General features: G+C 36.5%; 3 protein-coding genes across 5 annotated transcripts; 2 read left to right on the forward strand and 1 right to left on the reverse strand.

The window, feature by feature from the left end:
- Positions 1–2,864: 2,864 nt before the first annotated feature.
- Positions 2,865–7,696, reverse strand: LOC143735963 (interferon-induced protein 44-like). Its single transcript, XM_077226391.1, has 8 exons — positions 7,578–7,696; positions 6,324–6,883; positions 6,107–6,167; positions 5,834–6,029; positions 5,575–5,727; positions 5,328–5,499; positions 5,085–5,185; positions 2,865–4,579 (listed from the first exon to the last, which is right to left on the reverse strand). The coding sequence occupies exons 2-8, from the start codon at positions 6,880–6,882 to the stop codon at positions 4,409–4,411; spliced, it is 1,413 nt and encodes a 470-aa protein (XP_077082506.1). The 5' UTR covers position 6,883; positions 7,578–7,696; the 3' UTR covers positions 2,865–4,408.
- Positions 7,697–8,083: 387 nt separating this feature from the next.
- On the forward strand, positions 8,084–13,230 carry rab11ba (RAB11B, member RAS oncogene family, a). 2 transcript variants are annotated; one of them, XM_077226395.1, is made up of 6 exons: positions 8,088–8,219; positions 9,119–9,190; positions 9,625–9,820; positions 11,404–11,597; positions 11,686–11,766; positions 12,045–13,230. In XM_077226395.1, coding segments are annotated over exons 2-6 (618 nt in total). In that variant the 5' UTR covers positions 8,088–8,219; positions 9,119–9,189; the 3' UTR covers positions 12,191–13,230. The 2 variants fall into 2 exon arrangements, with proteins under 2 accessions (XP_077082509.1, XP_077082510.1); XM_077226394.1 differs by lacking the exon at positions 9,119–9,190 and having other exon boundaries at positions 8,084–8,219.
- A 1,783-nt stretch (positions 13,231–15,013) lies between these two features.
- On the forward strand, positions 15,014–27,390 carry marchf2 (membrane-associated ring finger (C3HC4) 2). Of its 2 annotated transcripts, XR_013203343.1 has the most exons (6): positions 15,016–15,181; positions 17,967–18,237; positions 18,361–18,565; positions 20,104–20,313; positions 23,829–25,532; positions 25,949–27,390. XR_013203343.1 is itself a non-coding variant. In XM_077226392.1 (5 exons), exons 2-5 carry the CDS (start codon positions 18,062–18,064, stop codon positions 23,985–23,987), a joined length of 750 nt encoding a protein of 249 aa, XP_077082507.1. In that variant the 5' UTR covers positions 15,014–15,181; positions 17,967–18,061; the 3' UTR covers positions 23,988–27,390. The 2 variants fall into 2 exon arrangements, 1 of the variants encoding a protein (XP_077082507.1); XM_077226392.1 differs by having other exon boundaries at positions 15,014–15,181; positions 23,829–27,390.

Below are 27,390 nucleotides of genomic sequence, written 5' to 3' on the forward strand. Positions count from 1 at the left end.
ATCTAGTATTCTGTGGCTTATAGTAAGCGGAATGGGTTTTACTAAATTTAGTTTACCTGCGGCGAATTGAGGCCGCTCTGGTGGGACCCCGTGGCTCAGTCACCCCTCCGACGGTTCCCAACACTTGACCGCCGTGTTCTCGGGCAACTCCGTTGTTTCCCTGTACCATGCTGCGCCCCCTCAAACAACCTGACTTTAAACACAACCGGCACCCCGAAGTGGTCAACCGCCAGACGGCACGGCAAAGTGGATTTTCCCTAGAACCCTCAAAAAGAGTGGCCCCTCTTTAGGCCCCGGTTTAGGTAATTATTCCAAAATTGCCTTGTGTGTCGACTGACGTGGTTGACGTTACCTATTGGAGTGCCAAATTGCTGATGTCGCAGTTGCGTGCCGCAGCAATGGTACGGGATTTGGGAGTGTCCGAAACTCACACACGGCCAGCGTCAGTACCGCTGGTCGGGTAACCTCACCTGCGGGATATCAATCAGAGAATGCCGCAACTCACCACGGTGCTCTAGTCAATGCCACCTATAAATACACAAAGGTTAAACAAGTGAAACTTAAAGTGGACTAAGGATTTCTTGTTTAAACCAAATGGATTGATTTTTGTTTTGTTTATGTAGCAATAAGAGTCACAGGTTTTACTAAATAATAATAAACAAAGGGAAATTATGATAATGATGGTATTTTACCAAAATAACCCAACCCCTAAAAAAAAATAAGAAAAAAAAAGAAGAGGAGGAAAAATAAAATAATAATATATAAAAATAAATGAATAAATAAAGAAAACCAGATGGAACACAGGAGGAGGTAGGCTGTAGTGGCGTGTTGGTGCCACCAGGGTGCGTACTTCCTCAGTGGTGGTGCACCTGACTGAACAGACAAACTTAATTCAAATTAAATTCAAAGGAGTTTAAATCAAATTTAAATTAGCATGCAAGAAGAATCAAGGAAAATCAGAATAATATCCGCTAACTACCAATGATAACAGTAAGGTATCATTAATAATTATGAAATAATCAAAAGAGAAAAGTAGAAATAAGCCAAGCAGGATGAAAAACAGGAGGAGGCAGACCGTAGGAGTGGGTTTTCGCCACAAGGGGCGCACTTCCTTCCTGCGGTTAACCGGGTTGACTTAGACACCTTAATTTAAACTTAGATTCAAAGTTGTTTGAACCAATCTTAAATAAGCGTGTAAAAAGGAGTTACAGATCAGAATTATATCTTGATAATAACAGATTACTATCAGTGATAAGAGAGAAATTAAAGGTTAAAAATGACAATGAGAACCACAAGGACAGAGGGATATAGACCAAATTCAAAACAGGAATGAAAGCAAGAAGGGTGGTAAGCAGACTTAGCAGGGTGCGCACTCCCTTCTTAAAGGGGAAATCAGTGGATGAACTGAAACTTTAAGTTGAAGTTTTAATTCAAATCTTGTTTGCACCAAACTTCAAATGAATGTAACATTACAATGTAGAGTCGAGTGTAAAGACAACAAGGAATCTAATATCACCATAATGCTAGTACAAGCGAGCTGTAAATGCAACTAACTATTGGGAACTAGACCGCACGGTTTCAAATCACAAGGAAATTAAGTTGCGGGCGAATGAATTGAGAAACGGCTGACTTATTGATTATTGTCCACACGATGGCGTACTGGTGCTCACGCAAAATGACGTCATATGGTGTGGGTTGTTCACGCTGCCAAGCACTTAAAGGTTGCCCTCCAGTGTTTGTCAGCGGAATTGCATTCGGTGTGATTTCAGTTTTGGGAGAGTTTTCACTCTTAGGCTTTCTGCACAAATCACAAAGATACAATTTCAAATCTCGGCGGATTTTCGGTGCTATATAGGTGTCCCTACTGCACAAAGGCAGGTTTTATGGGCAGGTTTGCACTACGCATAAATATGGACACAGGAATTCTACTTCTGTTGTCCGGCTCTCGTAAACATTTAATCACAATAGCACTCTGATTTAAATGTTTTAGGTTTCGATTGATTAGCTAAGTCAATATTCAACCAAGAGTTATCGTTTATCTAACGATTATAATATCAGGCCTTTTTACTATTGACGAGAGGAACTTCGCTCTGGTCAGGTTTACTCTCGCGCTGAGAGAATGTTCAATTCTAACAGGCGGTTTTGATATCAAAATTGGTAAAGAACTTCTGTCTTTACAGGAACAAATTCCAATATTATGGCCCTGAAGTTTACTTGAGTAATTCACAGCGGCAAAATAAATGTTAACATATATTTAGCCGCCGTGAATGCTGAACTGGCAATCGGCTTGTGCCTTAGTAGTTCGTTAGGGAGGTCGCGCTGCGGCGGCGCGCTCGAATACAAAGTTAACAACACAATACACAAAATTGACACTGCAATAGTTGTTCACAAACAAAGCTTAAAATGTGCCCGCATTCTCCACCAATTATGTAAGGAACTTAGCTCAGGTTTGGGGAACAAATATTCAACAATTATTAATTTGGAATCAACAGTGATTGAATACGGGCCTGAACTAGATCATCATACATAAAATTCACCCAAATAGGGATTATATAGCTCACGCGTCTGCTTCAGAGATATATAGTTAATTAACACAACGAATTGTAATTAATTAAGTATATAATTCATATGCAGGCGGGCTATATTAATTTTCAGAATACCTTAATAGAGTTACTGCAACTGTTATCCCAACTAATCAGTTCGTCCACCGAGCTGCTTGTTCGATATTCGTTACCAATTCTCAAAAAGGTTTATCCTTAGTATCAGTTTACTAATCAAATTAGTTAACTTTATCAGTATCAGCTCGTAGCTTTAGATCGTACATTAAAGAGGCTTTGTTCCGTGACCAACAAACAGAGACAATCAAGAGTATAATGGGTTTAATAAAAATGAACTAGACAATATAACTACATTTAAAATGAATATATCGAACAATAAAAACAAAAACAGTAAGAAAGAAAAGTAGAAGACAGGAAAACAAAGATTGTTACCACAGTTGAACCTTAAGAATCAACAAGGAAAATACACACTTTAACGCGCTGGAATCTGGATTGAATTATACTTGCACTGGACCTTTATGTCGCTGGACAAGCCGACGTGTGTGGGTGTGGATGTCCTCGTAGTTGGTGAGCTGGAAGCGTCCTTTCAGTGTTTCGAGGGCGTGTTTTGCTCGCGGGAAATTCTAAAGTCTTAAAGGTATGCTGTGGAGGAGTCCTTTCACCCGGAGGATATAGGACTTCTATCAAAACGTAAAATGCTGTGTTCGGTCTGCCGACAAGAACTGAGCATCAAATAAAAGACTGAGTTAAACGTAAAATAAAACCGAAGATAAAATAAGGCGACTAGGTCGCAGGACATACACAGGAAGAGTAGCACGAAGAAGAGAGCGAGTTGAGCCGTGTCGCGGTCTTTTAAAATTAAACTAAATGCCCCTTTCTGTGGAAGCACAGTCCAATAGCAACTCACAGATTTTTGGCGCCCGATATTCCCTTTGTCTTAATATGATGACCTCATTCGCGTGTTTTATGAGGACGAGCGTTTGGCCTTTCACTTACAAAGATGGGAAAAACATAGTAGAATATTTTTTTCATTAACTTCTTACATATATTTGGCTCGAGCAAGTTGAGCGATTTCGTTTAATACCAATCACTCCGTGTTTGTTACGCATACAAGGATATATATAAACTCTTAGACCTTTATAGAAGTCCGCAAGGTTCAACTACATAACTAACAGTCCTAGATAGACAGGATACAGTATAAACTTCAAACATACAGGAATACATCATGTTTACATTTCATAATCACTCATTTCTGGGTTTTAATGTTATAGATGCATATATGTGTGTGTGTGTGTGTGTGTTGTCCATTTGCGCATCTGGCATTCCTTCCTCGCTGGGGGGGTTTGGAGATAACGGTCTTCTTGGATGTTGGCTCGCGAACAAATCAGGATCGCGCGAGGATCTCTGTGGGGACTCATTACGCTGTAAAGGTGTCACAAACTAATCTACCCTCCAGACTGGCTGGCGCTAACGGAAGATTTAGAATTGGAAGAGTCAAAGGTTGGGGCTTTAGAAACCCTTGTTAACGTGTGTTTATTGTGTTAAGGAATGCGGACTTCATGATTCTGCGCGCATACTTTACAGTTACAAAATAATAACAATCAACAGCAATAATGCAACATGCTTAAGTGATATAAGAACTTTGTTTGCACTTCCTATCATTACCTTGAATGAGTATTTACGATTCTTAAAGAAATAGAATGGACAAAGAGAACATAATAATCTTAAGATGCCTTATTGTGGTGATCTAGATATGTACATTGATGTAGTACAAGGTTAAACACAAATATAATATTAAATCAGCTACAAAGGGAGATAAAACTCCACTAGTAGCACTTTATAAGATTGTCCTAAATAGGACCAACATCATCCAGATAGTCGTCTGCAAAGTTGAGCATCTGCTGTAGAGCGGTGAGAAGCAGGACGTCACAGTTGAGCTCCAGCTCCAGCTCCTGACTGTAGTTCTTCACCGGTAACACACAAGACACCGGCACTCCCAACCGAGAGCTCACCTCCTGCACCTGCAGACACAAAACAACATGTCATTTACATTTATACATTTAGCAGGCATTGCTATCCATAGTGACTAAGATGAGCATGAGCAATTTGTCACAAAACCAACAATATTCGTAGTATAGACCTTATGCGCCCGAGAAACAAGATCTTTAGAATATTGTCTTTGAACTTCCGTTTTTGCGGTCGCTCTGTATATTTTCTATGGCATTGCTGTCCAGGAGTAATTATCTTTTGAAGTGGATTTACTTGATGTAAAGTTAACCAAAGTCAGTAGACAGGGAAGATTTTAAAACGAGCCGTTCATTTATAAATACGCAGGAGCACTGTGAAAATACAGACCGGAAGACAAAAGACAACGAGCGCAGCGCTGAAAAGGGGCGGGGCTACATAAGGTCTATACAATGCCAGATTTAAGAGAGGTTGAAGGTTATGGAGAGTGACTTTGTGAAGGAACAACAAGTCACTGAGTCCTGAACGAAAAGTCCATGTGATCGGGTGATCATGCCTCACCTTCGTCTTGATGTAAGAAGAGATATAAATATTTTGAAGATCTTCCACCACATCAGGACATGCTTCATCTACTTTTGTCATCAAAACCATTTGGGGAATGCCTGAAAATGTGTAAATAACCATTAGTTAGTCTTGGAACATTTGGCATAAGACAAGAATTATGCAACAAACCGCAAGTATGTTAGTCACTAGATTACAATGAATCTTTGATATAACAAATATCTAAAAAATGTCTTAACTTACCCAGTGTATTCACTTTTCTGCGTGTGGCAGTGAGTTTTTCCTCTAGTTTGGTGGGAAAGAGGGAGATTTTGGTGGCGTCGATCACGTACACCACACAGTGGATCTTCTCCTGTAGAGATGCAGGTCTGGAAGCCTTTTGCTCTTCCGGTTGAAATGGTGTTGTGGGGTTGAACTGAATCAAGAGGATTTAGAGTGAAATAAGCATTGTTATTTATATATACTTCATTCTGGAGAATAGTGCACTTACTTTATAGCGGTCTGGTACGTGACCTTGAAGAATGCTGCTGATGTCATCAATATCCAGTCCTGCACCTGATTGCTCCTCGAGTCCCATGGTGTCACACAACACAAACGGCAAAGGTTTTCCTTCACGACCGTCTTTCACTGGGTATGTGCGAAACTACCAAACAAGGAGAGAAACACATCAAGATCTGAAGTCATCAAGAGCTGTTCCTCGACCTGAAGAGATTTCTGTAGGAAACACTAGAATCCTGTTGAATCTGTACCTGTGTGGTGAGACTAGTGCCTGCAGATCCTGACATGGCTTTACTGGTCATGCGGCCCATGAAGACGGAGTTGATGGAGTTGAAGAAACTGGATTTTCCAGCACCTACAGGACCGATCATTAGGATTCTGATCCGACTCACAGACGTCATCATGGGTTTATAATTCCTGATCATTTTCATGAGCTCGTCTCTTTGTCTACAACAGAGATCATAACTTTATTATAACAGTACTGTATGAAATCAGCAGCAAAATATTACTGAGTAAAAACTTACTTTGCTGTCCACTGAACATTTCTCCATGGCTTCATCTTGGCACTGATCTGAAGATCTTTTTCTGAGGAAGTTTTATAATACAACTTACTTTCGCCATAACATTAACAGCAGTACATTTAAAGATACTGGACTCTGAATTTCTATAATTTACTCTACACAACTATATGTGTGTATATCAAATACAATAAAAATGTATAAACATTTTTTTCTGACTTACTCTGTTCCACTTTGTACACCTCACATTCATTCAGCTGAGTGTCGTTCCCATACAGTGTGGCAGGATTAAAATCGAATGGATTAACCCCCCCTCCAAATCCACCAAATCCACCATATCCACCATTTACATTCTGTCCTTGATTTAACAAAACTGGTTGGTTGTTGTAGCAAAAGTACAACTGTTGGCCGAAGTTGGGTGCTCTAGCATCATCAAGACGTGCATTATATCCACTGTTAACTTTGATGCACACAGGGATCTTGCCTTGAAGGTTGAATAGGAAAGCTTCCTCATCTGTTATTTGCCGTCCACTTTGAGTATAATCTACACTAGTGTATCCACCAAAGATGTAGCCTGATCTGTTGTACGCTACAAGTAAAGTGGGACCCTGACGGTCACATCGCTGATGGAAGGCAGAAGCATTATATCCATGAACAGAAGCTTTGTAGAGAAGAGTCAGTTCAACATTCCCCAGCAGGGCACAGAGCTGATTTATTTTCTCCTCTGTTAAATCAGAAGTGAGGGAGTCCGTGGTAACATTTCTGACTTGTCTTTTACGCATCCTTGAAGACAAAGACATGCAAATAATACAATTTAAATTAAGCTTAATGAATTAATATTTTTAGTCAGCACATTCCACTAACAGGGTGCAATTTTGAGTCCTATTTTATTTATTTACATATACATCATGATTAGATGTACTCACTGCATTCATAAAGCTTATAACCATTCCATCCTGTTACCAAATTTATTCCCCCCCAAAAAAGAAGACCAAATCACTATCTTTCCTTAATTTACTGGAAATATAAGGTATAATATAGTTAACAAATTAGATTAAGAGTAAACAATTATTTATTTGATGTCAGCATAAACTAATACATTTTTAACTTAACATTATTTTCTACCATGGTATCGCAGATGGAGCTCAGGATGGAACAAAATATACCCTGGTGATAAGCAGTGTTTGCATTCGGTTTCACTTTCAGCGCCCTGTCAGAAACTAGACCGTTTAACTAGAAACGAAACTTACATCAGCTAGACAAAGAATGACTGAATAGACGAATTTATTTTTATTTAATTACTGCAATATAATAACAGTTTGTTAAAAGTGAAATACTCACTTCGATCTGAGAAACTTTCGTGTTGGAAAACGATAGCATTAGGCTTACGATAAATATGTGTTTTAGATTAGCAGATACAACATCACAATTTTTATATTCATAATTTATGATATTATATATAGTCTATGAAGCTTACCTTTTAGCTGTAGCCTATCTTTGTGCATCAAACACTGAAATGCTCTTCGTACAAGATCATACACCAATATGAAAAAAAGCATACAAGCTCCTCCTATAAAACATTGCCCTTACCTTTTCCCTTTCCCTGGACTTAGTCATAACAGAGAACTAGATCCATCAGAACAGCAGAGTCCAGTGAACAGCAGATCCATCCATCCATCTATCTATATATCTATCCATATATCCATCCATCTATCTATATATCTATCTATCCATCCATCCATCCATCCATCTATATCTATATCCATCCATCTATTATCCATCCATTCATCTATCCATTCATCCAACCATCCATCCATAAATCGATGATATAATTCGTATACAACACTCAATGCTGCAAACGTTTTTGCGTGCTTTAATGAAATTCTGTGTATATAAAATCAGCTCTGTCCTAAATAGAATGTAATTTTCGGTTCGAATCAATTCGGTTTGTTTTGTGAACCGGTTCAGACGGACATTAAAAAGATCCGACTCAAAAGCGATTCGTTCACGAATCGGACATCGCTAATCAAGGGAGATCCGTCGCCAACGACAACACCATTTCAGTGCGGTAAACCGACCATGGGGACCCGTGACGACGAATACGATTATTTGTTTAAAGGTCAGTGATTAATGTAGTATCAAAGAGAAATATTGACGTGTTTTGTTTTCCTTTATTATCAAATAAAAAGGCAAGTTTCCTGATGACTGTGGCTAGCTGGTTTAGCTGGAATGCTAGGTTGCTGACATTACTATAGAAATATTAACCGGCGACTTTCAAAGAATCAAAAGTTGAAAGTAGATTAATAAATTTAAATAGTGATTTTCATGATTTGCATCGACATTGTTCACTAAACCATTATGCAATTCGATTAATTTAGTCTGTATTATGTTAGCTAAGCAGCTACATAGCTCTCAAACTGCATTAAAAGCTAAAGTGAACTATATAAAACTATCTGTTTTAATATAAGCAGTTCGTACCTAAAGAATGAACAAAATCTGTTCAATTCACTAATGCGGAATATGCGTCTAAACCAATAACGTCGAAAAACGGGCAACTTTCTATTCGTTTTAGTAATGTGTTGCTTAATATTTAGTGTGGTTGTGTTGCTAAGTTAGGCCATATGAAACTTTTTGTCGTTTATTACACAAGAGTCCCTTCTTGATGTTCTACAGGCCAAATTTGGCCATTAACCTGCAATTGTACGCATTTTTGTTTTTGGGACTTATTTAGACCTCGTAATTTAGTTAAATCATTAAGCTGACTTATGAACTCTGTAATGTGAAGTTGATAACGGTAGATGATCATGACGTCATTGTAAACTTTTGTGTGTGTGTTTTGCCCATTCAAATACGTCTTGTTCCTGTTGGGCTCCATTGGGTTCCTGTTTTTACACTAAACCTTTAACAAATTTGAGTTAGTGAGAAACCACAAATAACTGTCTGTAGAGGTTTCACAGATGTGCCACATTGGTTATTCTTAAGATTTCTTGTTGAAAGCTTTGACCTGTGTTTCTCCAGTTTATCTACAACCGTGTATTACTTCAGGTTTCATCTAGAAAAGTGAATGGTGACCTCGTTGCAACAGACACAGTATGAGCTGTTTGATATTTTCTATGCATTTCTCATTCTTTATGCAATTTGACTAAGCCTGTTTCAGTTTTTATGGTGCCAAATTGATGGAGCATAAGGAAAATGACAGTGGAAGTGTGTGTTTGTAGATTATGGCTTCTCTCTTATCTCTCTGGCCTCGTCATGTTGAAGTAACCAGGATGACTGACTAATCTAGTGTTTCTGCTTTCCAAATGATGACATTGTATATGCTTTGGTTGCACACTTTGGTTTGTGGTTTAATTTCAAGGACCGTTCTTTTTTTTTTTTTGGCCTTCATTTTATGTTTTATTCGTATGGTGATGGATGGCTATAATATCTTCACTATGAATATGGTTTTTGTAAGAGCAGCTATGAAGCGTTATTAGATATCAGGTCTTGCTCGAAACAGCCTGATGTTTTCTTATGTTTTCTAGTGGTACTCATTGGAGACTCCGGTGTGGGGAAGAGTAACCTGTTGTCCCGTTTCACTCGAAATGAGTTCAACCTGGAGAGCAAGAGCACCATTGGTGTGGAATTCGCAACCCGCAGCATCCAGGTGGACGGCAAGACCATAAAGGCTCAGATCTGGGATACAGCAGGACAGGAGCGATACAGAGCCATCACATCCGCGTGAGTACATGAGCACTGGCAGCACACACAGTAGGTCCCAAAATAAGGTTTAAAAGGATTTTTTTGGTGATATAATAATAAAAAATGATCAAATAATTATTTCCCCCTCTTTACAAATTTTCGTTGATTCTGCTTTTTATACTGTACAAGAATGTCAGTTTTGTCTGTTTAAATACAGATTCAGAGAGTACGTAAAATTGACTTGGAAAAGTCTACACTGTAGTAAACAAAAAGAATATGAACATTTGTATATTTACAGTCCATTTTTTTTCTAGAAATGTGTTACATACAGGTGAAACTCGAAAAATTAGAATATCATGCAGAAGTTATAATTTTGATGATTATGGCTTACAGTTTATGAAAACCCCAAATTCAAAATCTCAGAAAAATAGAATATTACATGAAATAAAAAAAAGGATTTTAAATACAGAAATGTCAGCCCTCTGAAAAGTATAATCATGCATATGTATATAGTTATATACTAAATATATTAGTTTCACCTTTTAATTTGAATTACTGAAATACACAAACTTTTGCACCGCACAATATTCTAATTTTTCGAGTTTCATCTGTATAACTAAAAATTCTTCTCATGGAAGAGCAATAGCAAGATATGTAACTAAAAAGATATGAACTGTATGTTAGATAAAGATAATTATTTTTTGCAGCAATGTGTTACATGTAAACTGAAAATTGCTTGTTCATTTTTACACTCTATTATGTCTTTCTCTAACACATACAGTATATCTTCTTAGTTACAAATCTTCCTATTGCTCTTCCATGACAAGAATTTTTAGTTTATATGCAACACATTTCTAGAAAAAAAATGCAAATGTATTTATACAGTACTGATGTAGCTGCTGCTGGTTTATAGTTTAAATTCTATAAAACTTAAATATCAAAACTTATTACAAATAATAATTGTATTAATCACTGCATCATTTAGTATTTAGAATACTGTAATTTATATATATATATATATATATATATATAAATTACAGTATTATATAGTGTATATATATATATATATATATATATATATATAGTAGTAGTTGCAATAATAATATTATAATAATAAAATAATAATTTATCAATAGTAATAATTCTATTAAGCATATCTAAGATCATATTAAAATGTATATTAATATAATGTATAAAAAATATATATATTAATTTTATTTCTATTCAATATTATTATAATTTTATATCTTGTATAGAAATATGATTATCAGTTATATATATTTTTTAAATAGTATAAGTAATTTCAGAGTAATTGTTGATAATTGGTTGATATATAATTATATAATATATTCTCATTTTATTACTATTATTTTTATTTGTTTTACTAATAGTAGTACATCTATAAAATTATTTTATAGTGACTAACAAAATTATTTATAGTGTAAATAATAATTCTATAATATTTTTATTCTTAATGTACTGCATCACATAGTAAAGAATAATATTTGAGTCATTGTCAGAACAAACATTTACATCCATTTATCTTTACTGAGTATGAATTTGAATATGATCCTGTATGATATACATTTTCAGTATGCGTTTTGGGTGGATCTTGTTTACAGGTACTACCGGGGTGCAGTAGGAGCTCTTCTGGTCTATGACATTGCAAAGCATCTGACTTACGAAAATGTGGAGCGCTGGCTGAAGGAGCTGCGGGATCACGCGGATAACAACATTGTCATCATGCTGGTGGGCAACAAGAGCGATTTGAGGCACCTGAGGGCCGTGCCCACCGATGAGGCCAGAGCTTTTGCAGGTGAGCGTCTCCTCCGGCTTTTTTATGATGTTGGATAAGAACAGATTTACTTCAGGCGTTAAAATATCTCTCATCTTGTGTTATTTAGAGAAGAACAATCTCTCCTTCATCGAAACATCGGCTTTGGACTCCACAAATGTGGAGGAGGCTTTTAAAAACATACTAACAGGTGGGTCCTGATCCTGATTAAAGGTGCGATCACAGTAGACAGAATGCAAGTCATTTTGTAAGTAAATTTATTTTTGTTGGTCAATGCGCCGAATCTGCCCGATCAAGTCAAACCCATTGGGAAATCTTTTGCCCTTGTGCAAAATTCAGTGGATTGGAATTGAAATTACTGGATTTTGCCTGGAAAATTTGCGATAAATGTGACCACACCGTAACACATTCCCATTGGGCATCTCAAATGAAATGTCTCGTAACGTAACTGGGCTCTTTTCGTTGCAGAAATCTATCGGATCGTGTCACAGAAGCAGATCGCCGACAGGTCCATGCATGACGAGTCTCCCGGGAACAACGTAGTGGACATCAGTGTGCCGCCCACTACTGATGGGTTAAAGGGCAACAAATTTCAGTGCTGTCAGAACCTGTGACCCCACTTCCCCCGGCTCTACCCCGACCCTTGGGGTTCAGTTCCCCTCTATTTATCTCGGCTTCGCTCCTGTGTGTTGTGCTATGGCTACGGCTCTTTCCTCTTTTTACCTTCTTGTGATTTCCACGCAAATTCTAGATGTCCCTTAGAAGCGTGAATCTCTAGGTAACATTCCTTGTCCTTTTTTGGGGGGTATGTGTTTTTTTTGTTTCTTTATTATTATCCACTCTCTGAATTCATGTTTGCTCGGCAAAATGTTTTTCCTCGGAAGTGATTATTCGGGCGCTGATCGTGTGATCCGCTCCTATGGAAAAGGGATGGTGAGGGATCAGTGTGTCTTCGGCTTCCAGCCACTCATGGGTAATCTCTGGGATCCACACTTAACATAAACTGTCTGTTAAGCCAGATCCCAGAGGGGACGTCTGACTTGAGCTTAAATGGGCAAGTTCTTTGAAAAAAAAAAGTGCACGTTTTGCGAATTCGTCTTGTTTGGATCGCGGGGATACCAAAGGAGGGCTGCTGTCATCTTTATTTCAATTCTCAAACATTTCAAGCATCACACCCTATTCAACACACGTCCTATTCTGCAATGTTTTACGCCAGGGCTGACTGGTTTTGAATTAGTGCAATTTTGATTGATGCGTTCAAATTGCCGTATATATAGCAGTTATGTAAATGCGTCTACTAAGCATTTCATTAGAAATTATTCAAATAACAGTTATATATTTAAATATATATATAAACTATTCATTGCATTGCTGAGGTATCATATCTCTTCTGTGGGAAAATGCAATGTTCTGCATTTTTTTAGATGGTCAGTTGTTCCCGGGTCTGTGAAAACGTCACTATATATCGATTGTTTGACTTTAAGTGATATGGCTATTTTGGAAATGCCTTATGTTTTCCCATACTGTGATTAAGATGCCTTTTTCAAGTGTGGTTATGTGACATGTACACATTCATGAAGTCACAACAGCTGTGTTGCCTTTTATCAGGTTACAAAAAAATGGAAAATAAACCAAATTACTGTCACAATTACAATCATGATTTATTTTTTTGACTCCATATTGCACAACACGCCTGTCACAGCATGATATGTATGTCTGAATCAGTACCTAAAAAAAAAGTGTCACATGCACCATGGTTGGCATGACTCGTGTGTCTATTGAGGGTTAGGTACAGACGAGAAATGATCTAAAAATGCTCTATTATTCATGCCAGGCGAGTAATTGGCGATGTCAACTTTGTGAAGAATCTACGCACATGACTGAACACGTAAAATGCATACGCATGATGTCACCGTTTTCACAAATTTGTGTTTTTGTAGTTTACTGTGAGGCGATAATGGCATCATTTTCAAAAAACTCTAAAACAATTTTTCAAAAGTTTGCTTTTTCATAAAAGTTTAATTTCCATGTCACAAGGAATACACCAGGTTAAATACAAATTAAGACCTCTGACTTATTCGGGGTTATCATTAACAAAGGGGCTGTTTACACGACACTTTTTTTCAACTAAAACCGTAAAACTTTTTATGCGGATCAGCCGTCCATTTACACGATAACAGTGTTTTGGGGGCCTGAAAATACACACTTTTGAAAACCGGTTTCAAAGGATATGTTTTTGAAAATTATACCGTTACTGTCTTTGTGTAAACTTCAAATATGTGACTTTGTGAAAATGGTGACGTCAAGCTCATGTGTATTATGTGTTCAATCTATAGTCGCGTAGTGTTTCCTTACAGTGACATCACCAACTACTGAGCTGGCATTAATGATACAGCGTTTTTAATTGTTTTTGCAAATCCATATGAACTAAAATAAAATTAAAAATAAATCAAATATTCATTTTTTTTTTTAAAAAGACAAAAGAACATAATGAAATTGCTAAATATTAAACTAAAATTAAAATGAGAACTAAAAATATATACAAATAAAAGCTAATTCAAAATATTAATGAATCTATAATAAAATAACTAAAACAACAATGGTTTATCTGTATGTCAAAATTAATGTCTTGATGTTTTTTTAATTATGGCTTTGTTAATAAGAAAAAGCATTATACAGTTGCTATTTAGGATTTTAAACTAGTTTTAATTCAAGTGTTTAAATCCAAAACTTGTTAAAAATGACATGCAAAAATAAATAATTGACTCAAGACACATTTTTAAAAAAACATTAATTTTGTTCAAAAGCAATGTGACCACAGCCTCATATCAAAGAAAACTACTCATCTAAAGAATAAAATTAAGATTTTTAGATGACGTTTCTTCAAAACACAGGAATAAAATGAATTTATCTTAAGCACTAAATTAAGTTTGTCATAACTTATTAAATTTGTTCACTTGCTAAATAAAGACAGGTATGTTTTAGGTTAAAGAATGATTCTCAACATTAAACAATCTAATGACAAAAGGGGAGTAAATTAAGCACAAAATTTAAAACCTACATTTTTTTGACACATTAAAAAAAACTTTTAGATTACATTTCTTAAACAATTTGGTAAAAACAAAAAAAACAGGGAATAAAAGTGCACATTCTTATGCACCAAACTGAAATATTACAGTAAGTAATGTGTAAACGCATTTTGTTCACTATTGCTAAAAAAATAATGAAAAAATTAAAGAATGACTCTCAAATCAAACCATATTTCCATCACAACACATAAAAGCTCCCCATGAGAAGTGAACAGTCCTTAGAAATAACAATAGCCACTTCTCGGATGACGGTTATTCACAAAGCTGTTTACGTAAATTCCGAAGCAGCGCTGCGTATATAAGCCATAGACTGTAAAAAATATAAGCTCCTCCTTCTACGCTCTTATCGTACACACTACACAGCGATAATCAGAGACGTCGGTAGGAGGCCGAGCCGAGTCGTTTTCTGAAAGGATCAAACCCAAAACAAGACTTGTACTTTACCTTATCGTTTCAAAACAAGCGTCAGAAGGAATTCACATTTAAACACAACAGCTCAACATGGAGATTCAGAAGGTAAGATTAGACAATAAATGTTGTTTTAATCTATAACCCTAGGCTTTGGTGGCATATTTTGCTACATGGCTAATGTAACTAACGTTAGCAGCCTAATGCAGCTCCATTATTCCACATTCAGTCTGACTGTGTCTTAATACGTATTTAATCGTTTTCATTTCAATTTAAACGAATAGTCTGAAATCTATACAACATTTAGCGCTGTAATAGAGGACATTTATGTTTCATTTGAAGCTTGTGATGTGTGTCAAAGGCCCACCCAAGACCAGTGTCAGACAGATCAGATCAAACCAAATCAGATGGTGTCAATGTGGACTCACACTATGGCAGCACTAGTGGATTTAATATATTGGATACAAATAAAAAAGACAGTGTATAAAAGTACACGTTCTTACACACAAACGAAATATTACAGGAAGTAATGCATAAACACATTTTGTTAACTATTGCTAAATTAAAGATAAGTGCTTCAGTTAAAGTATGATTCTCAAATCAAACCATATTTTTTCCCATCTCAACACGTAAAGCTCCACATGAGCAGTGAACAGCCCTTAGATATAATAACAATAGGCACTTCTCGTAATACGGTTATTCATAAAGCTGTTGACGAAAATTCCGAAGCAACGCTGCGTTTTCTATTTCTGTTTAAAATAATATTCTGAAATCTATAAAACATTTAAAACATTGAAGAAATGTGTGTATAATTTGCATTTTGGAGAGCCTTTAATCTAAAATGGCAGTGCATTTATGCTGTTCATTTATTGTATCTCTTTCTGTACAGTCCCATGCTATGTTGGTTTGATTTAGATTTCATAGTCCAGCAAGTTGTCATCCCACAAAATGTGTGTTAAATAATGCTTTCTAGGTAGACCGCTCACTAGGTTTTCTTTCTTTCTTTCTTATATAGCACTGCTAAATGCAACCGACGTTGCCCAAATTGCTTTAGATAAAAATAAAAAAAGAAGAAAATATAAAACATACATAGTAACAAATCTCACACCACAGACATCACAATGATAAATGGCCTTGAGCAAGTTCCTGAATACTGATATAGATTTAGCAGATCTAATAGATAGAGGCACCTCATTCCATAATCTCATTCCCATAACAGCGAAAGCGCGATCACCTTTGTGAAGGCATTTAGTCCTTGGTACCACAAGTATTTGATTTTCTGCGCAATGCTCTAGGGGGATTATAAGGAATCAAAAGTTTTGCAAGGTACACAGGGGGCCTGATTATTTAGAGATTTGTATACAAACATTAAAATCTTATATTTGATGAAGGTCCCTTGAAGATCCTTTAGTCCATTGAAAAAGTAAAGTAATGGATTACTCTTCATTTTTTATTCATTTATTTATGTTTTTAATGTAACCATGTTCCTTTAAATACTGTGGTGAGTTCGATAATAATTTATGCAATTTTATATTATTTATTTCAAAGAATTAAAAGAGCAGTTTCATGTCTATCTTTGTATTGGTCAACTGGTTGAGGTTGATATGGGATTTAGAAAGTAATAAGTAATGCATTACATTTTAGAGAGAGGACTAATTAGTACAGTAATCTAATAACATGGTTGAAGATGCAATGAGTAGACTTTTTTGGGTAATTTACCCAACACTGATTATAATGACATATTGTGTTAATAACTCCTCACGTTGTTTTAAACCTTGCCTGAATTTCTTCTGTGGATCACAAAAGGAGACGTTTTGAAGAATGTCCAAGCTGCACTTTTTTTTTTAACACAGAGTAAAAGCATGTAGTGATTATGATTGTCAAGCTCTGAAAACAATTAAAATCCATTTTTTGATTTTAAAATGTTTCTGACACTAAGTTTGGAATATAGTGGACAATTCATTCTTTTTTGTGCGACTTTTATAGTGCACGTTTAAAAGTAAAATATGGTCCTGAAAATAAACTCTAAATAATAAAAGAAACTTATTTAAAACTTGAGCTGTAAAGCTTTTTAAATAATCATTTTAGGGTTTACCCCTGTAAAGGCCAATTCCCGCCGCACAAACAAAGGCCAACAAACACGTTCGTTGGGTTTTGTTGGATTAGTGTGTTTCCCCTGTTGGCGTCTGTTGGAGTTGGTCGGAGTTTGTTTTCACCCGACTGAACATGTTCAATCAGTGTTTGTTGCGCTTGTGTGAACATGACAGTTATTTTTCATAAAATACCAACAGCTAACTTGTTTGTTGGTGTTTGTTGCCGTTTGTCTGTGCGGTGTGAATTGGCCTTTAAATTGTAAAACAAAAACAAACAAAAAACATTGTTTTTATAGCTATACTATTGAAACCGTAAGGATTTTATCATTTACAAATTGGCCTCATTCACTTCCTTTGCAGGTATCTCACTGTATCTTGCTTATTTTGTAAGAAAAGGATGGACAAGTTATTTTTTGTGGTAATCAATATTATGCCACAAATGCTGTTTATTGAACTAAACTTGTATTGAACACGTAATATTGTGTTAATAGCTAAATTTATAGTTATTTAATAAAGGTGCAGTCGCGTTTTCTGTTGTTCAGTGATTTTTGTGAGTTAATAAAGTCATTTCATTACGAATCCACACAATCTGGAAATTTGCATATAGGTGAGATATTTACTCATGCAGATTTTCACATGAATTCACAGCATTGCACAGCATTGACTCCTGTGTTGGCCGTGGGCTTCATACATCACTACACTACTGATGATAGACAATTAACCATTTTTTCCTGCACAATTTTGCAAAAACCTGCTATTACCCCTCAAAATGACAGTGTAAATGTTCCTTCTCTCTGCAGTGGTAGGGTCTTTGTGACTTGAGGTGTGGGAGCGAGGCTGCTCCCTGATTCCCCCCGGTGTTCCCCTGCCCCCCGCCCTCCTGGACGGCCCCGAAATGACCACAGGGGAGTGTTGCCACCTCCCAGGCTCCCTGTGTGACTGCACTGGCAACGCTGCCCTGTCCAAAACCGTGGAGGAGGCTGACAACTGCCGGGCCCAATACGTCACCCAGGTCACGGCCAAGGATGGACGTCTGCTATCTACTGTTATCAAAGCCCTGGGCACCCAGAGGTGAACAAATCAAAACAATATTTAGTGTAATATTAAGCATGCAATTTAATGTAGTAGTTTTAATATACAGTCACATGATGCTCATTTCTGAGAGATAAAGCTGTTAACTTTGTTCTCTGTTAGTGATCGGCCAATTTGTCGGATCTGCCACGAGGGTCAAGACGTGTGCAACAGCGAGGGGCTTCTCTCGCCATGCGACTGCACAGGCACGTTGGGCACGGTCCACAAGAGCTGCCTGGAGAAGTGGCTGTCCTCCTCGAACACCAGCTACTGTGAGCTGTGCCACACTGAGTTCACCATTGAGCGCCGGCCCCGACCCCTCACAGAGGTAACAAAGGTTAATACCTTTAGCCACGTCTGCATGGCTCCGCCTCACTTTCCCATTGTACATTTATATACATGTACATGTTTAATAATAATTGTCATTATTATTGTTGTTATTTATGCCATTTCTACTCCTGCAAAGTTATTTATTTATTTAAATCTTGGATTCGTCATGTAATTTGTCAATTGTCAAGCTATACATGTCTCAGTTGAGAAATTATCCAAACAATGCATTTATATAAGTTACTTTACCTTTGAATAGCATTGTTGGGCACTTTTTTAATTAAGTGGTAAAAATATTGTTCAAACTGGTCTGTATCTAAGAATGTCAATTGTAATATTGATTATTGGATTTGGGAAAAAATTGCTGTTTATTAGGGGTGTAACGATACCTTCATGTCACGATTCGATACATATCATGATACGATATAATTGCGGTACTCCAAGACATATGATGAAAGGTTAACTGTTGATTAAAATGCTACATTTAATATTACATTGTGGGTGTAAATGAATAGACTTGGACTTGGTGCTGATAACCCAATGCAAAGGACAATAGTGACACCAGAATCAAAATATTGAGGATTCTGAAGTTGAAAATGCAGAATTATTTTAGACAAATATGCTTGCACTCTGTCACTGACTAGATGTATTTAGACATATGATTGACAAATCAAAGATGTACATAAATAAATAAATAACTTTGTAGGCATTTTACTGGTACTGGTTATATTTTGAGTAGGGCTGGGATAAGATTAATCACATCCAAAATAAAAGTTTGTGTTTACATAATATATGTGTGTGCACTGTGTATAATTATTTTGTATATATAAATACACACACATGCATGTATACATATAAGAAAAAAATTATATTTATATATAAAAAAATTATTTATATATAATATGAGTTATAAATAAATATATACAATATATACATACAAATATTTCTTAAATATATACATGCATGTGTGTGATATATATATATATATATATATATATATATATATATATATATATATATATATATATATATATATATATATATTCACAAAATAATTATACACAGTGCACACACATATATTATGTAAACACAAACTTTTATTTTGGATGCGATTAATCTTTTCCCAGCCCTAATTTTGATTACTTTTTTATAACTCGCACCCAAAAACAATTTTTATAACTCGCACCCACAAACGTTTTTTATAACTCGCACCCACAAAAGTTTTTTATAAATCGCACCCACAAATGTTTTGGGAGTTGAGCGCGCCTGTTTTCAGCACTATTGAAGGCTTTTTACTGGTAACATAAGACATTTGGCATTATCAGGACCCACAAATATTCCCTCATTGCATTATTATACATTATATTCAACGTTATGTATAGTAGTTTAATGTAGTACTGACTGAATTTTTTTTATTTTGGGTGAACTATCCACGATATATATTGTTGCATTTTTGTATTGCAATATATTGTGACACGATATTGTAACACCCTTACTGTTTAAAACATTATCACTAAACCTCCCATCATATTTCAATAGTGGCTTCGGGACCCGGGCCCCCGGAATGAGAAGCGCACCCTCTTCTGTGACATGGTGTGCTTCCTGTTTATAACGCCCCTGGCGGCCATCTCTGGTTGGCTGTGTTTACGGGGCGCACAGGACCACCTGCACTTCAACAGTCGCCTAGAGGCAGTCGGCCTCATCGCTCTGACCATCGCACTCTTCACCATCTACGTCCTCTGGACTCTGGTAGTGTATTACAAACCATTCAAATGGATTTACATGTTTTATTCAGAATGCTTAAATTGACTTGTCTGAACATGTCTGGGTCATATTTCAAAAATCTTCCCAAAATCCATAGAAAACAAATTAGAAATAATAATTTGTGTTAATATGTTTACACTTTCCCATTACTGTAATAAAAATAATTCTTGTTTTCATTACTGCAATGCGAAAAATATCTCATAGTCCGAAAAAAATCTTATTCTTATTACCGTAATACAAATATTTCTTGTTTTTATTACTGCAATGCAAAACATATCTCATTCTCTTTACCATAGTCCAGAAACAAATCTTGTTCTCATTACTGTAATACAAAGAATTCTTGTTTATTAATACTGCAGTGCAAAAAAATTATCTGGTTCTCAATAAAGTATTGCAAAAAATCTCGCTCCTGACACTGTATTGATTGATTGATTGATTTATTTCTGGATCAAGACGATAAAAGACAGTAATCCAAAGGATAACATGCTAAAGTAAAATACTTATTTCCAGCAAGGTCCTTGGTGTTACACACAGGAAACAATAGACAAGAAACAAGCAAACAAACCAGACTAAAAAGACATACAGTATGAGGAGAGGGGTAAAAAAAACATCACATAAAAACAAAATAAAAACGCTGCAAAAACTCTCCAATTTATCAATAAATATTCACCTTGTTCCATAAAAGTTTCTTGACCTGTGTTTTAAAAATCCCTCGTGATGATAGGAGTTTTATAGCAGTAGGCAAACTATTCCATGCTATGGTACCAGTATAAAAGAAAGATTTTTTTTATAGCATTAGTAGTTCTAGGAACTATGCAAGAGCGGATGCTGGCCCTAGTGTTATGACTATGCTGCGTATGGACCATGGTTAAGTTAGAGCATAAATATTTCGGGGCATGACCATTAACAATGTTAAACATATGGTTCAGCTTAAGTTGTTCTACTCTTAGATGTACAGGTAGTAGACCAACTCTTGTAAACTCCGCCCTACCTATATGAGTACGGGGGGTGCTTTTAATAAGTACCGAATAACATTGTTTTGCAGCACTTGGAATTTGTTTTTAAGTTTCACAGACAACCCAGAAAACCATGCAGAGCAAGCAAAATCTACATGACATTGAATTAAAGTTAGTACCAATAATTTCTTCACAAAGAAATCAAAAAGCTTTGTCTTGCGATATAAAAACTTCAACTTACAGGCACATTTAGCTAAAACCTTTGCTGCAATGGATTCACCTATAAGTGATTGATCCAATGTTACACCCAAATATGTGACACTTGATTTGGATACAATTTCAGACCCATTACACATCACCTTTAAGGTGTTTAATCTTGTTAACTTCCTTTTTGTACCAAACAGGATTGATTCAGTCTTGCCCAGATGCATAGAGAGCTTATTGTCTACTAGCCACTGGTTGACAGACTCAAGCTCTATGCCAAGAGAATGTTCAATGTCTTTTACATTACACCCTGGGACAAGTAAAGCAGAATCATCAGCATATAATAGTACCTTGCACCGTACAGCAGCTGATATATCATTTATATGTACTAAAAATAACAGGGGCCCCAGGATCGAACCTTGGGGCACCCCACATGTTATACTCTGTGGATCAGAGAGGGTCCCCTCAACATCACAGACTTGAGTCCTATCTGTTAGGTAAGAAGTGAACCATATGAGTGCTGAGTTACTAAAACCCATGCACTGTAATTTAGAAATCAAAATCTTGTGGTTCACAGTATCGAATGCTTTTTCCAGGTCAAGTAGTAGCATACCAACATAATTCCCTTGATCAAAGTTCTGACGCACATAGTCGAAAAAGTGAATGAGACAGGTGTCGGTAGAATATGCAGCTCTAAAGCCAGACTGGAGCTCATATAATAGATCAAGCCTGATGAGATACTCCTCCACCTGTTCATACACAAGACGCTCAAAAATCTTTGATATAGATGACAGAATTGATACTGGCCTATAATTTCCAACATCAGCTCTGCTATTTTTCTTAAAAAGAGGAACCACCCTGGCATTCTTCATATCGTTTGGAAAAACACCCTGACTTATGGACAAATTTATAATATGGGTAAGAATACTATATGTAACCCCAGCACTATCCCTAAGAAACCTTGAGGGAATAAGGTCCAAGCCAGAGGCCTTATTCACTGACAGGGTGGAGAGGCTCGCTCTTACTTTATCGTCTGAGACAGGACTAATTGCAAATGCATCTGCAGAGACATTTTTACTTCTATAAAAGGAGTTAACAAAATTTATGCCAAATTTGTCAGAAGCATCAGGCAATTTACTGACCAAACTAGCAGCAACGGTTGTAAAGTAATGGTTAAAATGGCAAGCAATCCGCCGCTTATCAAAACGCATCTCATCTTCAATAATAAGCCCCGCTTTACCAGACTTAGATTTTGCTTTTGCGGTTGATCCCATATCATTAAGATTTTTCCATAGTTTTTTAGGCTGTTTTACGTTTGCAGTAATGGAATCAGTATAAAATTTGGACTTAGCTTGCTGTACCTTGTAACTGACTTGATTTCTAAGATAAGCATGTAACCGCTTTACAGTGTAAATCACAGGTGTCAAACTCAGTTCCTGGAGGATCACTGTTCTTCTGAGTTTAACTCTTACCCTATTTAAACACACCTGAACCAGCTTATTCAAGGGCTGCATTTTAACTTCACTTTTAGTAATACACTCGATAACTTCCCTAAGCCCTTTCCCTCAAGGGAATCCCCTCTGATGTTTTGAAGTGCATTAAACATCAAGTGGGCAAGGGAAGTTTATTTGGACAGACCCTCGACCCCTTGATTTTGACAGAGGGAGTGAGTCTACTCAATATGTACACTTCAGGCAGATCCAAACATAATGCACACAGATTGTGACGTTATACAGCAGATCGCGATTAAAGGTAGGGTAGGCAATTTGTTTGTTATACTCGTTGAAACTCTCTTTACATCCTGATAGCAATAAATAATAAAAGTGGTCTAAATATTTAAACATGTTAATATATCTTCTGTGGAAGTCTCAGGATCAAAACATTTTTGTCCAATCTTTGCATTTTGTCCGAAATTTTATTGCATTTTTAGAAACTTGGCAAAAAATCTCATTCTTTTTACTGTAACGCAAAAGAAATCTTGTACTCATGAGTCATTACCATAATGCATTAAAAAAAGTCTGATTCTCATTACCGTAATGCAAATAACCCCCTGTCTCATTACTGTAATTCTTAGAAAAATCCAAATTGTTTACTGTTATACATATATTGTAATATGTTTTGTAATGCATTTATTTTATGCTGATTTTAATACAAAAACATCTTTGTGTCCTGACATGATGATCCTCATACTCCAGAATGAGAGTTGGAGGGAATGTTACTATAATTTCTTGTTTGAAATTTTTTTCTTTTGATTTTTCCCATGAAATGTCACCCAGGCATGTTCTTCATGAGATTCACCATTTTAATCTCTTAAACCAAAAAATGTTCCTTGTTTTTCAGGTCTCATTCCGCTACCACTGTCAGTTGTACTCCGAGTGGAGACGAACCAATCAGAAAGTCCGCTTGCTCATTCCTGATACCAAGGGTGCACACTCTACCCAGCATTCCCTGCTTTCCACAAAGCTGCTGAAAAAGACAGCAGACGAGACCATAGTATGAGAGACGTGGTGCAGGGGAGCGTGGCCCGATCGCGGTGGTATTAGCGTGCTTCAGGTTCTTGACAAAGCGTCGTCAACTAGAACCGCGGCACTTTTGGATGCATTCTTTTCTATTTAATCCTTTTTATCTAAATATGTGAGCACTTCGTTTATTTTTTATTTTTTTGTTCATTGGTCTCTTAATGTTTTTTGAGCCTTTATAAGTGTGTTGTTTTAAAGAAACCTTTTATTTATTTGGGGCTTGAACAGCCAGGCTGAGGCCCCATACCGTTCAGTATGCATTGTATTTGAAACAATCAGAAATCTAACTTATGTGTTTAGACAATTCCTTTGAGCACAGCGGCGAGGGATTACGACTTGAGTACGTACGGCTGCTGAAGCTTAAAACCAAACCTTTCTTTCATTTTTGATGTATTGTTTTTCTACTCATCTACCTTCAAGTTCTTTCCATCTTAACCCGACGGAGTCGCTCCTAAGCGATTCTCACGAACTTAGTCCTCGTGGCTCCTATACGATTTAGTCAATATAAATGTATAAATATATACACACTAAGTGAAATAATAAGCTCTAAGCTTCAATTGACATGAGTATTATAGGGTGCTGCTTTTTTAGGTGGCCTGGGCAATGAATGTGGAGGCTGATGTATTTCTGCTGCGATGTAGCGGATGTTCAAAATGTAGGCAGTTGATGAAAAAAAGAGTGCAATAACACGCCACCATTGGCATGATTCTGCCAAGGACACGTGCAGGTTTTCATGCATGCCTATTTCATTTTGCAAATCTCATCTAATTGGTGACTATTCGTGTCAATTTTGCGTACGATTTAAAGGCTGTTTTGTCCAAATCGAACAGTCTCCGAACAACGTAAAACAGTCGTAGCACTTTCTGACAACGTAGCCTAGATGTGAGCTGATAAAATGTAGATACGCGTACGCTTTTTGGGATGCAAATGTGTGGCAACTTTATTTGTTGTCCTTGAGTTGTTGTAAGTGCAGATGCAAACAGACCTCTACAGTTCATTGTTCTGAATCACTTTCAAATTGCTCTAATCATTTTTTCCCTTCATTTTAAGTATGTTTGAATGGCGAATGTGTATGTGTGTTTACAGTATGCATTTTGTAAGCTCTGGCTCTTTGTGCTGTTTAGTTAGTATAAAATGGCTGAGGTTAATGATGGCATACTTGGAGTTTTGTAGCAGTTTATCTTGTGAAAGATGCAGGTCAAGCAACAGAGGAAGTCATTGTGAAGTCAAACATCATTGCCAGACCAGTAATAAAACCGTGGCCCTGCTTATCAAGCAAAGGTGTCTTTGAGCTGTGTGTCGTATTGGTGCAAGAAGAATCTGCAGAACACCAACCATCAGAGCTTTTAGTTCCCTACAGTAATGTAATGTGTAACCTGTGGGAATAGCTCTTTGGGGTACGCAGTGTTGTAATAATTGCACATTTGCCACTCCTAAAGTTGACTTTTTGCACCTTATGCTCAGGAAGGTCTGAAAGAGCGCAAATTGTTTGAGGCTTGAACTTTTGGCGGTAAAGATCACTAAAGTAATCGTTCACCTGAAAATGTCATTATTTACTCACCTTCATGTCGTTCCTATCTTGACTGCTGTTATTTTAATCGTTGAACAATTTTGATGAATCATTACTGCTACATCTACCGCTACATGAACCATGTGCTTGTTTCCAAGTTCATATGATAGTTTGGTGAGAGAACCAGAACAAAATGAAAGGGGGACTCTTTCCTGAAGCTCTGAAATCTAATTTGCATTTATGTTTAGAGTCAGAAATGTCTGATCTGCCATGCCTAGTTTATTTTTGAAAGCTTTTATAGTTAAATTTGGGCCTTCGTATGAATTCAGAAGAGTTGGAATATATTGCACAATTGGACCACTTTTTTTTAAGCGTTCTGGAAAACATCTGTGGGTTTCACATAAAAAAGACTGGAACGACATGAAGGTGAGTAAATAATGACAGTGTTGAACTGTTCCATTAAGACTAATAAAATGAGCTACCTAAGATATGTAGGTCCATGAATTCCTTAATTGTAAATTCTGATGCGTCTCAATTGTAAATGTGTAGATAAACTGATGTCTCTGTTATTAAGAAGTGTTGTGTGCTGTAGGTCCAGGATTCTGTTTGTGTGTGTGTGTGTGTGGCAGACAGGCCCATGAATGTCTGGATCATTTGCTGACCACTTTTTTTTTAAGAACGCAGCTGATCGGCCTGCGGTTACACGCTTGTAGTTCACGTGGCGGAGCGGCGCTGACAAAGTTCAGTGCCAAAAACAAGCGAGTTTGAAACCAAAAGGTGCTTCTGTAAGTTGGAAATCAAAACATGCAAATATTTTCCCCTCAAATTCATCCATCCCCCCCTGGGTCTCCCGTGAGCTCATTTTGCTTTGGAGAATGGGAGAGATGTCACCAGAGGAATAAAAAACTTTAATGTAAAACCGTGTTCCTCTCTAAATGGATTTTTTTTGTAAGGGGAAAAAAGTTGTGCAATAGATACACAAAATATGATGGCATTATTTGTTGATAATTTTGGTATTTTTAAAGGGTTTTAGAAATAATACATCTTTATCATTGTCCTCTTTCCCATTGCTCAGTGATTTCAGAAGAAAGTTGCTCTTTTGTGTGCGGTCTCGTTGTGCTTCCACCTGCTTTCTTCTCTTTTCGGGCCATACCCTGGTTATTTTCAAGTGTAAGCTAATGCATCAAGAGTGCAATTTCAAAAATATTACAATGCAATTCTTACCTATAACCTTAACAAAACATGAATGGTATAAACATAGATGTAGATGTTATTGCATATGAAGGACTTTAGGAGGAGAGGGACAATGTTGAACTCATAATTTTATTTTTTATTAACTTGCAGTGGATGCCAATGAGCTGGCCACAATATGCAACCCTGCAAGAGCAGTTCAGCAGCTCAAATGATGTTAATAAAACCAAACTTATCTGTTCCTCCAATGCATGCTTTCTTATTTAAATACAATGGCACTTTCACTAATTTATAATGGAAATGTGGTTTCTGTTGTAAATTTCTGAGTTTTTTTTTTAGCTTTTGTTGACGTTTTAAAAAGGAGACATTTACAAAGCGGATCTGAGCTTAATTGTAAACTTGTTCACATAGTTTGTTGATTCAGTTGAAATATCTCTAATTTTGCCAGTGTGTGTGTGTTTTAATGTATTCATACTGTATATCATTTTGCTTCTGTTTTGTTTTCATCTGTTCATGGAGCACAGGATTTTTATCACTCTGAACTTTTGCAAAGTATACAATGTTTATGTTGTGCAGTGGCTAAGAGAAAGATGTCTGTAATGTCCTCACCAAAATATGTTGGTGCTTTAAATCAGCCAAGAAAAACGTGCAAAGCAAATTAAAAATGATGCTCTGGATCTGA

The sequence above is a fragment of the Siphateles boraxobius genome, unplaced genomic scaffold, assembly GCF_051911475.1.
Source record: "Siphateles boraxobius isolate OS27281-9 unplaced genomic scaffold, OSU_SipBor_1 13, whole genome shotgun sequence".
Taxonomy (NCBI): domain Eukaryota; kingdom Metazoa; phylum Chordata; class Actinopteri; order Cypriniformes; family Leuciscidae; genus Siphateles; species Siphateles boraxobius.

Bases quoted from the DNA above. Each gene is read 5' to 3' on its own strand.
- rab11ba (XM_077226394.1), top strand. From the start codon at position 8,180: ATGGGGACCCGTGACGACGAATACGATTATTTGTTTAAAG. The intron at 11,598-11,685 runs GTGAGCGTCTCC...TGTGTTATTTAG, and splicing joins TGAGGCCAGAGCTTTTGCAG to AGAAGAACAATCTCTCCTTC. The intron at 11,767-12,044 runs GTGGGTCCTGAT...TTTTCGTTGCAG, and splicing joins TTTTAAAAACATACTAACAG to AAATCTATCGGATCGTGTCA.
- marchf2 (XM_077226392.1), top strand. From the start codon at position 18,062: ATGACCACAGGGGAGTGTTGCCACCTCCCAGGCTCCCTGTGTGACTGC. The intron at 18,238-18,360 runs GTGAACAAATCA...GTTCTCTGTTAG, and splicing joins AAAGCCCTGGGCACCCAGAG to TGATCGGCCAATTTGTCGGA. The intron at 20,314-23,828 runs GTAGTGTATTAC...CTTGTTTTTCAG, and splicing joins TCTACGTCCTCTGGACTCTG to GTCTCATTCCGCTACCACTG.
- LOC143735963 (XM_077226391.1), bottom strand. From the start codon at position 6,882: ATGCGTAAAAGACAAGTCAGAAATGTTACCACGGACTCCCTCACTTCT. The intron at 5,728-5,833 runs GTACAGATTCAA...CTTGTTTGGTAG, and splicing joins GCACTAGTCTCACCACACAG to TTTCGCACATACCCAGTGAA. The intron at 5,186-5,327 runs GTAAGTTAAGAC...ACACATTTTCAG, and splicing joins CAGAAAAGTGAATACACTGG to GCATTCCCCAAATGGTTTTG.